The sequence below is a fragment of the Rosa chinensis genome, chromosome 7 (assembly GCF_002994745.2).
Source record: "Rosa chinensis cultivar Old Blush chromosome 7, RchiOBHm-V2, whole genome shotgun sequence".
NCBI lineage: Eukaryota > Viridiplantae > Streptophyta > Magnoliopsida > Rosales > Rosaceae > Rosa > Rosa chinensis.
This window is the reverse complement of record NC_037094.1, coordinates 46,494,432-46,507,776: the sequence shown is the minus strand read 5'-3', so window position 1 is coordinate 46,507,776 and position 13,345 is coordinate 46,494,432. Positions and strand designations below refer to the sequence as shown.

At 33.9% G+C, this 13,345-nt stretch overlaps 2 protein-coding genes across 2 annotated transcripts; one reads left to right on the top strand and one right to left on the bottom strand.

Annotated features, from left to right (window-relative positions):
- The first annotated feature begins 3,563 nt into the window (after positions 1-3,563).
- On the top strand, positions 3,564-5,502 carry LOC112180581. Its single transcript, XM_040511730.1, has 3 exons — positions 3,564-4,238; positions 4,492-5,126; positions 5,361-5,502. Exons 1-3 carry the CDS (start codon positions 3,842-3,844, stop codon positions 5,403-5,405), a joined length of 1,077 nt encoding a protein of 358 aa, XP_040367664.1. The 5' UTR covers positions 3,564-3,841; the 3' UTR covers positions 5,406-5,502.
- Positions 5,503-8,825: 3,323 nt separating this feature from the next.
- Positions 8,826-9,806, bottom strand: LOC112180369 (EG45-like domain containing protein). Its single transcript, XM_024318896.2, has 3 exons — positions 9,607-9,806; positions 9,200-9,476; positions 8,826-9,024 (listed from the first exon to the last, which is right to left on the bottom strand). The coding sequence occupies exons 1-3, from the start codon at positions 9,728-9,730 to the stop codon at positions 9,018-9,020; spliced, it is 408 nt and encodes a 135-aa protein (XP_024174664.1). The 5' UTR covers positions 9,731-9,806; the 3' UTR covers positions 8,826-9,017.
- Between the last annotated feature and the right edge of the window lie 3,539 nt (positions 9,807-13,345).

Below are 13,345 nucleotides of genomic sequence, written 5' to 3'. Positions count from 1 at the left end.
GCTCCAAAAAATGAGTTTCCTTTTAGACAAGAGTTTGCCATATCACAAAGTACTAAATTAATTAAGAGAGTGACAACCACATGACATATAAAAAGCTCTAGGATTTATGTTAAGTAACCTTTTCTGAACACCTTGGTGTTTTCCTCTCATATTGGAACCATTATCATAACCTTGTCCCCTCACATCATCAATATCTAAATCAAGAGAACTTAGAGCAGCTTGTAGGTTATTAAAAAGACCCAAACCCGATGTATCTTCTACATTTAAAAACTCCAAAAAAATACTCTTCTACTTTTACTGGGCAACTTGCAACATCTACACATCTTATTATCAAAGTCATTTGGTCTTGGTGACTAGCATCAGGGGTGCAATCAAGAATCACAGAAAAATATTTAGCCTCTTTAATCTTCTTTATAATAGCACTCTTGACACTTGATGCCAACATAGCTATCAATTCATTTTGTATTTTATGACTAAGATAATGATAATGAATATTTTTATTTTGAATGAGTCGAAAATGATGCTTCATTATTGGATCAAACTCTCTTATTGATTCAAGAAAGCCTAAGAAATTTCCATTTGAATCTTCATAGATTTTTTTCATTTGTTCTACAAAAGGCTATACTATTCATAGCAAGACGTTTAATAACACTAACTACTCTGACCATGACTTCTTTCCAATGCTCTGTATCTTTCTTGATTTACTTTTGTAATTCTTTATCAATTGTTTGATTTGTGCTCAATCTCACTTGTAGCTCATTCCAAGCTCTAAGGTTAGAGAGGTGTCGTGACTCTTTTCATGTTGTTTAAGCTTATCCCCCAAATGTTTTCAATCATTAATTCCTTCACTTGCTAATTGACTCCTAGAATGAGCTTTTCTTACAACTTTACAACAAAAACAAAATACTATATCCAAATCTTTTGAGTAAACCAACCATTTTCTATCGGAATGTTCACCATTACTCATCTTTTGAGAAAAATAATCCAAAGAGAACCCCCTATTTAAATTATCCTTAGGAAAAACAATATTGGTTTCTCTAATAGGACCTTTTTCAACAAGAAGATCTCTCATTTTTCCATCTAAACTATCCCAAACTCTAGGATCATATATATTCAAAGGCATTGTACCTTCTAAAGGTTCACTCGATCACGCGATTTATTTCAATATTCTCACTTTCAAGCACATTTGTTTCTTCCATATTTTTTATTTGAACATTTTCATGTTCACCTATATCTTCAACTCCTTCTTTGGGAGCTTATAAAATCTTCTTCCTGTTTTTTTCTTTTTCTTTTTTCACTACCAGAAGCGTATTTCTTAGGAAACATTACTCTAATAAAAAACAAATAGACAAATATCAATTGAACAATAGAGATATGAGAAATCTAATACGCTGTCTACGCAAACCTACCTCCTTGAGTCCTTGACTTTGTTCACAGTTTCATACCAATGACACCATAATGCTGTGATTGTTGTCTTATACATAACATGAATAAGATAAAATCAGTAAAATATTATCAAGGAAACATGTCGAATGATTCGCAATTTCGCATAAAACACAACAATTAACAATGGCAAGACTAACTAAAGTGTGAAACTACATGATTCTACTATTTCCAATGTCTGCAATTCTGATGTTCTACACTGCACAAACAACTAGATTTCAGGATTTGTAGACCACCTAATCCAAATATCCAAAATCCAAATTGGACGACGAGAATTGAACAAAGCCCGTGATTTGTGAACAAGCAAAACAACAACATTGAGAGGTTGAGAGACGGAGATTGAGATTGAGAGAGAGACGATGGAAAATTTAGAGGAATTGCTAGCCTATTTATAGAGAGATTTTGGAGAAGGTGAATTGTCTTCTCCATAAATTGGTAATGGGTATATTGCTCAATTTGCTCCATGATTAATGAGACTTGGGAGTTGTGAATTGAGAGGAAGAAGAGAAGAATTAGAAGATGAAGAGTTGAAGACGGGTTCTGTCGAAGAGAAAGAAGAGCGCGCGCGCGCTAGGGGTGTGCAAAACACGGTACAAACAGGTCGAAACCGACCGGTAAATATGGTTTGGTTAAGGTTTTTTAGGGTTAAAATATGAAAGCCAGTTCAATACCGAACCAAACTGTTTATGAATTGGCTTGGTTTGGTTTTTCTTTTACTTAAACAGCGAAACCTGAACCGACCGATATGTATTAAATATAATAGGAAAAAAATTTAAATTTATATACATAATATATATATATATATATATATATATATATTTGTGGGTAGTCTTTTATAAGTAAGTTATAAATCTCCAATTATAATTTGATTCTCAAAATGATATACTACCATATTGAATCCTAGACCCAAAAGGCTTAAAATCCAAATAAGTGAATCATTTTGAAACTATTTTGGATTTTGTTCTTTGAATATAATTAGTTTTGGATTTTGATTATTAAATTTTTATTATTGAGATTGAGTTTTAGTATTTTTACTATGAATTTTTCGTAAACAAAACGTCAATGCTATATAGGTTAAAACCGGCTTACCGACCGAACCAAACCAAACCATCTTTAAATGGATTGGATTGGATCAGATTAAGTTTATTTTCTTCGATGACCGGTTGTCTAAAATGTCTAAACCGCTTACTTTGGCATAGAGACGGTTTGGAGTCAAAACCGATCCAATCCAATCCTCGTGCAGCCCTAGCGTGCGCGACTTCAGATTTCGGTTTTTTTTTTTAGCTCCATCTACTAAATTTGGGCCCTACACCAGGGCCGGGTCTGTAGCGGTCTAGGTCGGCTAGGGTTTTCTAGAGAGATTTTTAGGGTTTTCGAATTTGCAAACTTTCCAAAAATAAATTATGAAAATAATTTCCAGAATTTTTCTATTTATAGGAATTTCCCAAGATAGTAAAAACTTCCACTGACCATAACTTCTTCATACGATTTCCGATTTTCACATTTCGCATGTCCATGAACTCATATCAACACGTTCCATAATTTCTGTGGAGAAAGTTTTCGGAGAAACTCAACGTATAAAAAGTAAAATTTTGACTGTTTGAAATAAAACTTTTCGAGTAATTATTCGTCCGAAACACTTTCATTTCACCCCCTAACCACGTAATCCTACTAGCAACCAGCTTAATAATTTTTGGGAAATCATCAGAAATTAATAACGAATTTTCAGGGGATTACAGCCATCCTCCCAAAGAATTATTAGTATTCACAATAATCTTTTGAAAGACTATTGGTACCTTTCAAAAAGTCATTGTTCACGAACCAAAACGTTACTATTAGAAAACTCAAAAGGTACTGTTGATGAACTAAAAAGCTAATGCTGGAGAACCAAAACACTACTGAACCGTTTTCAAGCCAAATTTGACCTTACTGGATATACAATGTGCGGCCAACTTTTAACAATGGAATTGTGTCCCCCTCTCTCTCTCTGATTTTTTGTTGTTGTTATTGTTGTTGTGGTTGTTGTGATAAGAGTGTTTATGTGAGTGTTTAATTGATAATATAAATGTTTAACAAAAAAAATATTTAGTTGATTGTTTGCCTCAAAGGAGAAGAAGCAATCAAATTAAAAAAATAAAAATAAAAATAGAGAGAGAGAGAGCCTCTCGCAGTCTTTCACCAACAGTCCAACACCCACCTCACTATCTCTTTCACCGTTCTTCTTCACCTTGATTGCATTGATCTGTTCTTCCACCCAAAATATTTTTTCGGGTCACTAAATTTTCCCCTCGCTAGTCCTTCAAAATCAAAATCCCTAATGACCCTGTCCCAGTTACTCATTCTGGATTAAATTCCAATTCCTACCACTTCCCGACTTAAACCTTGGCTCTCACCTTCAATGGCTGCATCAGAATCCAGGAAGAGAAAGCAGCCTACTCACAGAAAGCTACTCAGAAATGCCAAAGTCGAAATGAGGAGTGAAGAAGAAGGGTTTCAGGGCTCCTGGCACCCGGGGACTGTAATTTCCGTCGACTGCAAACGACGTCGTCACGTTCAGTACCATCATTTTCTGAACGATCATGGTGATAGTCTTGTTGATGTTGTTTCCGTTTCACCCATTTTGGATGGCATTGATTCCGGCAATGTGGACCGGACTTGCTATCGGGGGAATATACGGCCGTTGCCGCCGAAGATCGAGTTATCAAAATCTAGGCTTCAGTATGGTCTCTGTGTTGATGTGTTTCATAATGATGCTTGGTGGGAAGGTGTCATCTTTGATCATGATGCTGATTCAGGTTTTGAGTTTGACATTTCGATAATGCCATGCAAATTTATCAAACTAGTACTGATAGTTTCTTTTCAGTGCATGTTCCTCAAACTATAGAATGGATTTTGATTTTGTCTCTTGAGAGTTGAGACAGAGCAGACTTAGAAAGTTGTTAGTGTAATAATGTATTGTGACACCTGAAATATAATCTGTATAAGTTTCTTTAAAATCGATGTTTTATTTGGTATATCAGTTGAGATTGATATGTATTATCATTTCAGAGGAGAGGATGATCTTCTTTCCGGATCTGGGGGACGAGCTCAAGACTGGAATTGACACTCTGCGAATTACTCAGGACTGGGATGAGGTTACAGACAATTGGCGGCAGCGTGGGATTTGGGTGTTTCTTGAGCTGATTCAGAAATACAAGCAAGAATGGTACATTGCTGGTGTTTCCCTGAAGCAGATTTGGTATGACGTGCGGGACAAGGAGGGGTTTGAGGAGCAGATCAAGGAGTGGACGTGCCCGATTAGAGATGTGTGGGAAGAGCTGGTTGTGATGGTAATTGATGATAACATAAACATCACTGTGGACACACTGCTTGGTTTTTTGGATTTGCCAAGATGCATGTCACCAGAGGCAGAAAAGAGCCAGGTAGAATTGGATTCTGCTGGTTTTGTTTCTGATGCTAATCTGAATCCTCTTTCCTGGTCTTGTGACCAATTCCTGAAGAATCCTAAATCCGAAATGGTAGTCCCTTTTCCTGATGTAACCAAGTGCATTCTGCCTTTGGAAGATAAGAACCGGTTGAGTTGTAACCGAGTATATTCTAGGAAGAGAACTGGTAGTTTAAAGAGGAGATTGGGAACACCGCAGATGTCAACTCCAAGTACTACAAGCGAAGGAAGATATCAGGTAATGTAAGTTTAACAGCAGCCATAGCTAGTTGAATTAGATTGTAAATGTATTGTCAAGTAGTTTTTGGCAGAATGGTCGTGCTTATAACAGATCATGAAGTCATCTCTAAAGCTTTTTGGATACTTGGGAACGCTTGGTGCGGCCGAGTAATCTTTTGGAGCTTTGATAGTGTGGAAAGTAAGGTAGTTGAAATAGTTGTAAGAACTAAGAAGTCTATTGGGAACAATGCAGATGGGCTACAAGTACTACAAGATCAGGAAGGATAACAGCCAGTAGAAGCTGATTAGCAGCTATCACTGCTTGAACTAAAAATATGTACTATATTGTGCTTGTATGTACTATGTTCATATTAATGGAAGTTGTTTTTGCCCAAGGGTTATATGTGTAAAGTTGTTTATCTATATCCCTGAAGAAAGGTTTACTTTTTTACTGTTTTTTTCCTCGGAGATGGTCTGAACTCGTGGTGTTTTTTTTTTATGGTAAATCCTGAATAAAGTTTGACCCAGTTTATTTTGATTAGTGGATCAATGATGGCGTTGAACTCATTCAGTCATTATACTGTAAGACATGGATATGATGAACAAGAATCATGCTGCACCTCTCCTAATCGATGTTATGTATGAATTAAACGAAAAAAGAACATATGGGCTGTATGAATCTCAATGTGTACAAGTCTTTCTGGACTACGCTGTTGAAAATGATGCAGCATTTACTTGAAGAATTTTCGACAAATCCTATGGCATATGGTTAATGTGAACTTAACTAGAGATGTGGTTAGTAGTTACTGCCCTGTGGAACATGCTGTCTGAAACCTCCTTTGCAATTATGTCTGCGCTCCGGAGATGATGAATGAGTTTGGAGTATATATAAATGATATTAGTAAATGAAGCCCAAACAACTTCTAACATAATCATCGTACAAAGCCAAATCAAAGTGATCAAACACCAGCTAACAAACCAAAGCTAATAGCTACAAAAATCGACAAGCGTCCAGCCAAAACAAAAGGTAAAACAAACTTTAGCAACCAAGAAATAGAAATAACTAGAGAAGCGTGTACTTCAAGGTATAAGATTCTAATATGAAAGGTTCCGTTAGAAGAATAGGCCTTAAAGTGCAGGCAGGAAACTAGAGCAGCAAAGACTCGAGCACATTAGAACAGTTCCTAAAGAATCCTAAATCCGAAGTGGTAGTCTCTTTTCCTGATGTAACCAAGTGTTTTCTGCCTTTGGAAGATAAGAACCGGTTGAGTTGTAACCGAGTATATTCTAGGAAGAGAATCGGTAGGTTTAAGAGGAGATTGGGAACACCTCAGATGGCAACTCCAAGTACTACAAGCTGAGGAAGATATCAGGTAATGTAAGTTTAACAGCAGCCATAGCTAGTTGAATTAGATTGTAAATGTACTGTCAAGTAGTTTTTTGCAGTATGGTCGTGCTTATAACAGATCATGAAGTCATTTCTAAGCTTTTTTGATACTCGGGAAGGCTTGGTGCGGCCGAGTAATCTTTTGTAGCTTTGATAGTGTGGAAAGTAAGGTAGTTAAAAGAATGGCATGTATTGTATAATTGTAAGAAGTCTATTGGGAACAATGTAGATGGGCTACAAGTACTGCAAAATCAGCCAGTAGAAGCTGATTAGCAGTAGCAGCTATCACTGCTTGAACTAAAAATCTGTACTGTATTGTGCTTGTATGTACAATGCTCATATTAATGGAAGTTGTTTTTGCCCAAGGGTTATAATATTTGTAAAGTTGTTTATCTATATCCCCGAAGAAAAATTTACTTTTTTACTTTTCTTTCCTCGGAGACGGTTTGAACTTGTGGTGGTTTTTTGTTTTTTAATGGTAAATCCTGAAGAAAATTTGACCCAAATTTATTTTGATTAGTTGAACTCATTCAGTCATTATACTGTGAGACATGGATATGATAAGAAAGCATCATGTTGCACCTCTCCTGATCGATATTATGAATTGAACGAAAAAAGAACATATGGGCCGTATGAATCTCAATAGACAAGCGATCAGCCAAAACATTAGCAACCAAGAAATAGAAATAACTAGAGAAGCGTGTACCTCATGGTATCAAATATTAGGAAAATTCTAGTGCATGTTTTTATTTTATTTTTAATCAAAACATAGCGATTTTCATTCAACTCAAGCCAAAACAAGGGGCACGAATACATATGGAACGAATACATATCTTCCACTGCCAACACAAGGGGCAAGTAAGAAAACTGGCATGCATGCTGGCACCACTCACTATTACATCCAATGCTCACTTATTAAAAGAGAGCCTATGAACTAGGGCTGTCACTCGGTCGGTTCGAATCGGTTATAGGTATTACCAACTTCAAAACCAAAGCTTTCGGTTTCAAAACTGAGCTACCAATTACCAACCAAAATTTTCGGTTGTTAATTATATCTACTAAATTCGGTATTTCGGTTTTTGGTATTACCAACTTTAGAACAACTAATTCTTTATAATATAAATTAGAATGAACAAAACTAGGTTTTTGAATTTTATAGTCATAAACTTTGTATTCATCTACTAATTATAGCTTTCTTTTGTATATATGACATCAAGTTTTAGCAATTTTCAATAACACTAGGTTATTTAACCATCGTTGACCAGGTTACTTAAAATACATATACTATTAATATAGTATATGTAGTAATGTTCATACGTACTATTATAAAAGTTTTTATGTTTATTTCTTAATATATATGTATGTGTATTGAAAACTGTAGTATATAAATCTAACATTTAGATAATTGGTAGATTCGGTATTTATCAAAACCAAACCAACTTTTTCAGTAATTTTCGATTTTGGTTTTATCTGTCTCAGTTACCAAAAAGTCGGTTTACCAAACCTAAAACATCGGTTGGTATTCGATCGGTTTGGTAATTACCAAACCAAGTGGCAGCCCTACTATGAAATATGAAACATACATAGCAAATAGGCGCCAAAAAAAAAAAAAAAAAAAAAAAAAAAAAAAAAAAAGCACAAAAGTGCATAGTTCCCTACAAAAGCAGGGAATAAGAAAGTGCTTTCCTATATAAATATATATATATATATATATATATATATATTACACATCATATACAAACCTATATAGCTTTTATTCATTCGCCACATGATGTGCAAACTTCTTCTAGTGAGGGATTCAATTTTTGGTCATTTTAAGGGATCGCTTATGAGATTTTTTTTTTTTAGTCACATATCGCCATATTGACCGTTTAGTTTTTAGATGTTCATGAGTGGATCACGTACGTAACGATTTCTATTTGGCTGAAAACACCTGTCAACGAGCGTCTACAAGACGCTCCACCGCGAACCTCATACCAGGCCACATAACACAACTGCAAACGACCTGCCACCAATTTTCTCTACCGGACTCCAGCACCTCTGATCCTTCATCAACACCATACAATGCAAATCCCCTCTTAAAATCCTTCCTCTCCTCAGACAGAAACCATCCCTTCCACCAGTGAAGATGAAAAGGAGGAGGAGCCCTAAACCAAAACTCGATTTCTCCATAGCAATAGAGCAGATGCAAGAGACGCCAAACCGAGGTCGGCATCCCAACAACTCTAGCAGAGCACCAGAACGCAGGATTTTTTTTTTTTTTTGAATAACTATTGTATAGTTATTGTTGGAACTCAAATTTTTAGAAGATGCAAAATATACAAGGAAATAGAGTAGAAATTATTGAAAACTATTATAATTGTAATTGAACACTTGAAATGGAGTGAGGTCTCTCTGTTTATTTAATCATCTAGATATGTTTATTCATAATAACATGATATTTCCCAGGTGTACTGGTTTTTCTTATTACAAGTGGCCCTTGATTGACGTCATTATTATTCCGAGACACTATGAGAGTTGCCTTCAAACCCTGCATGTAATAAAATGTTGAAACAATTAAACTTTCTACCAAGTACTTTAATGTTCTATTTAGTTATAGAGGCTGATATATAGAGTTCAAGTCATTAAACTTGTTAGTTTTCATACACAATCAACAAGTTTAATTTACTATAAAACAAAAGTACAAATTGGTAATAGGTACTTACTGAGTATACTCAATCTTGATTTTTCCAGCATCAGGATTAGCAATGGCAGAAAAGGCTTCTTTGGAGAGATCTATAGTTCCATGGCATCCAGGAGGACAATAATCGACAATCTTTACGACAACGCTGTTACCCTTGCAAGGTTGTGGTACACCTTGGTTAGTGCCTCCAATGCATTTCACTGTATACTTTCTTCCACAAGCCGCTTTGTTTCCCCAAATGACATCGCTTGCTGCAGCTATCATCACCCCATCGTTCTGGTTTCCATAGCATGACGAAGCTGGACAGATATGAAATATTCATGCATTTGTCAGTTACAATATTGCCTCGATTGGTAGATTAGTAAGTTATAATTTGTTTTTTGTTTGGTTCACATATTGATTTGCGTATGGGAAAATTCGTATACTTACGAACATAGGGAGGTGTATAGAAGGTGGCAGTTCCCTCGGCAGCAAACGTGACTGAGGGAAGACATATAACCACAGCCACCATCACCACCATGGGAACACGGATTTTGAATCCCATTCTTTCCATAACTGATGGATGGTAACTTATACTGAAGCAGTACTATGTGGAAGAAAAAGCTTCAATCTCTGTGGAAAAAATTTAAGTGCCTTCCTCCATCTAATATAGGAAAACAAGAAAGTTGAGTACGTCATGTTAACTGCGTCATTTTACCGACTTTCTGACTATATCAACAGTATGGTCCATAGTCTTCATTTTCTTATCTAGAACAGATATGCCTTATCTTTTATGTTTTAGTGGAGGAAACTAGAAGGCCTTTGTAAAGACTTCTATGCTTCTCTTTTATGTCGTTTAATAATTGCATGCAGAAAAGTCTATGTCTTGTCTTTTACGTTGTTTGCATGCAGAAAAGTTTATCTTAAGTAAGGTTTTAAATTTCTCCGAAACGGCCGAAATTTCCGTAATTTTGAAGTATCGAAACGAAATTCATATGCTATATCATTTCCATCAGAAGTTTCCCGAAATTTTCCGTACATTTGCACGAAATTCTTAATTTCCGAAATATCTACACACACAATATATATTTAAAAATTCACACCGAAATTCTGTCCGAAATTTCTCTAAAATTTCTGTTAAATTTTTATGTCACCTACAATGAATTTTAACTTCATACTTTTATAGAGAAAATATGAAATTTTGATTTTTTTTATTTATTATTATTTTTTTGCAATCAAGTTGAATACAACAAAAAACCTTTTTGTTTTTATCTGCTACAAAGTTGAATGCTCCAACCATAACATGATTTCCTTTTTGCTTCGTCTCAACTATTGTATGCTTCATACACTGTAACATCATATTAGGTAATTCCACAATATCTGATATATGAAATATTCATTTGTCAGTTACAATATTACCTCGATTGGTAGATTAGTAAGTTATAATTTGTTTTTTGTTTGGTTCACATATTGATTTGCGTATGGAAAAATTCGTGTATACTTATGAACATAGGGAGGTGTATAGAAGGTGGCAGTTCCCTCGGCAGCAAACGTGACTGAGGGAAGACATATAACCACAGCCACCATCACCACCATGAGAACACGGAGTTTGAATCCCATTCTATCCATAACTGATGTCTAGTAACTTATACTGAAGCAGTACTATGTGGAAGAAAAAGCTTCAATCTCTGTGGAAAAACTTTTAGCGCCTTCCTCCATCTAATATAGGAAAACAAGAAAGAGTACGTCATGTTACCTACGTCATTTTACAGACTTTCTGACTAAATCAATAGTTTGGTCCATAGCCTTCATTTCCTTATGTAGAACAATTTCCCACAATATGCCTTCTCTTTTATGTTTTAGTGGAGGAAACTAAAAAGTCTTTACACGTAAAGACTTTCATGCATGCCTTCTCTTTTACGTTGTTTGATAATTGCACGCAGAAATGTCTATCTCGAGTCTAATGTATAGTCGGTTGGTGTTTGAGAAGTTTTAAATACACACTCCAAATTACTTAATACACACTGCTTGCTCAATACACCTACCATTTAATTTCTCATTTAATTTCTCATTCTAATATGTGTATCCCAAATTACCTAAAATATCCTTAAACTAAAAAACCATGAAATACACTATTATTTAACTACATTAAGGCTACTATTTAATTTGATTAGTATATATAATTGACCATATTAATTACTTGCATGTGCTAGTTATTGGGAAATCCATAAAGATTCATCACTGTTCCCTTCAAATAGATGCTTAGAAATAGGTTTTGTATTATTTGAGTTCTCATTCACCAAACACTGAAACACCCTATTGGTCAAGTATAAAATTTTGAGTCGAACATTCAACCAAAAGAGAGTTTCTATTGGGACCTCCAAATCTGCTAACTTGACCTCACTCTATTATGAATTATTAAATGACATATATAACCTACTATAAAATGACTATTAAGGACAATAATTATACCAAAAAAATATTTTATTTTCCTTATCTATTTTCATTTTCTAATTTCACTACATACTCATTAAAGCATTCATATATATTTAATAAGAATTAAAAATATAATTAAGATTATGTGACATAAAAATGTATGATATATATGTTGAACGCATATTGGTGAGGGAAAACAAAATAAATCCTCTTATGATTTATGACCTAAATCTAAGTCAATCCATTATATTTATCATGTGGTACAAAAAATATAGAAAAAAATAAACATTAAAAAACGAATGATTTTTTTTTTTTTTTTAGAATAAAAACAAATGATTTCTTCATTTTTTTTTTTTGCACAGCTAAAATAGAAAAAAAAAAAAACATAATAGTTCATGGCATTTTCTTATTGATTAGACATTAATTTTTGAAACTCAAGTTTGATTAAGAAATGTATATTTAGTTAAGATTTATAGAGTGATTAAATCATTGAAATGACTAAATTTTTTTATTTTAAAGATAATAATTTGTTTGCAAATTATGTGAGTGAGGTTATTTGAGAAAGTTTAGTGATGTTTAGTGAGTAAATTTAGTATTTGAAAATTTGATAAGAGGTGTAAAAAGCATAGAGGTCAAGTGAGTAAATTTGGAGGTTCCAATAGAAAAACTCCAACCAAAATTGTATCCGTAGTTTCTCCACAATGGCAAAAGTACGAAATTGTCATTGGATGGTCAACCAAATTAACAATTATAAAGTTTTATACCTGTGATGTTTTATATTAGATAATAAATTGACTAATCATAACTTTTAGGAAAAAAAATGAACTAAAAAGTTGGAGTAAAGCAATATATGTTTTAAAAACACTTAATGCCGTTGATTTTGATATTCTAAATTTTATGGTCATTCACCCCATTTAATTACAATTTATTTAAGGAAAATTTAAATTAGATGGTTTCTAACTTTACTTCTTGTTTTAAATGAGGATGTCATTTATAGAAGTTCATTGTGTTTATAATTATAGAATAAAAAAAGGAAGATATGATTATTCTTATTTTTCTGCTAATATATAGATGTCTATTTTGGTCATTTATTCTACCTATGAAATCTGATTTGAAATATAAAATAATAGGAATGTGTATTTAAAATTTCTCTTGGTGTTTTAGTGGAGGAAACTATAAAGTCTTGGTCTAATATGTATAATAGATTGGCAACAAACCCACAAGATTCTGGCCCAAAAAAAAAAAAAAATTAGATTCGTCAAGATCATTTTTCATATATAACGTTTTTAACTATTGATTTAGCCCTATAGTGTGATATTACTATGTAACTTGAATCATCTACATGATAGATCTTTTATTTCACTTTCATACTTCCCAAAAGGAAGCAAATTCGTACACATGAAAGAAAAAAAAATCCGAAATTCTTGAGCCAAATGATTACTTTCATCACCGTTTTAGGGACCGATAAGAAAGACTGTTGTCTATTTGTCATTCATTTGTTGGATGACATTTATAGTTAAGTAAATCAGTAGAATTAATACTTTGTGAACAAAAAAAAAAAAAAAAACTATTTGATCCATTTAGTACGTACATTTTATGATTATTGCGTACCCAAAAGTCTAGTCTTAGATATATGCTAGAACTATCAATACGCCCGTGTGAGTTGAGGTTACAAAGAGAATGTGGGAGGTTTCTTTTCCTTTTTTTTCTTTTTTTTTTTTCTTTTTTTAAGCAAATTTCATACTAATCTCTG

Excerpts from the sequence above, each read along its gene's own strand:
- LOC112180369 (XM_024318896.2), bottom strand. The coding sequence starts at position 9,730 with ATGGAAAGAATGGGATTCAAAATCCGTGTTCCCATGGTGGTGATGGTG. Across the intron at positions 9,477-9,606 it reads CTATACACCTCCCTATGTTC|CTTCGTCATGCTATGGAAAC; the intron begins GTAAGTATACGA and ends ATATCTGTCCAG.
- LOC112180581 (XM_040511730.1), top strand. The coding sequence starts at position 3,842 with ATGGCTGCATCAGAATCCAGGAAGAGAAAGCAGCCTACTCACAGAAAG. Across the intron at positions 4,239-4,491 it reads TGATCATGATGCTGATTCAG|AGGAGAGGATGATCTTCTTT; the intron begins GTTTTGAGTTTG and ends TTATCATTTCAG. Across the intron at positions 5,127-5,360 it reads CAAGCGAAGGAAGATATCAG|ATGGGCTACAAGTACTACAA; the intron begins GTAATGTAAGTT and ends GGAACAATGCAG.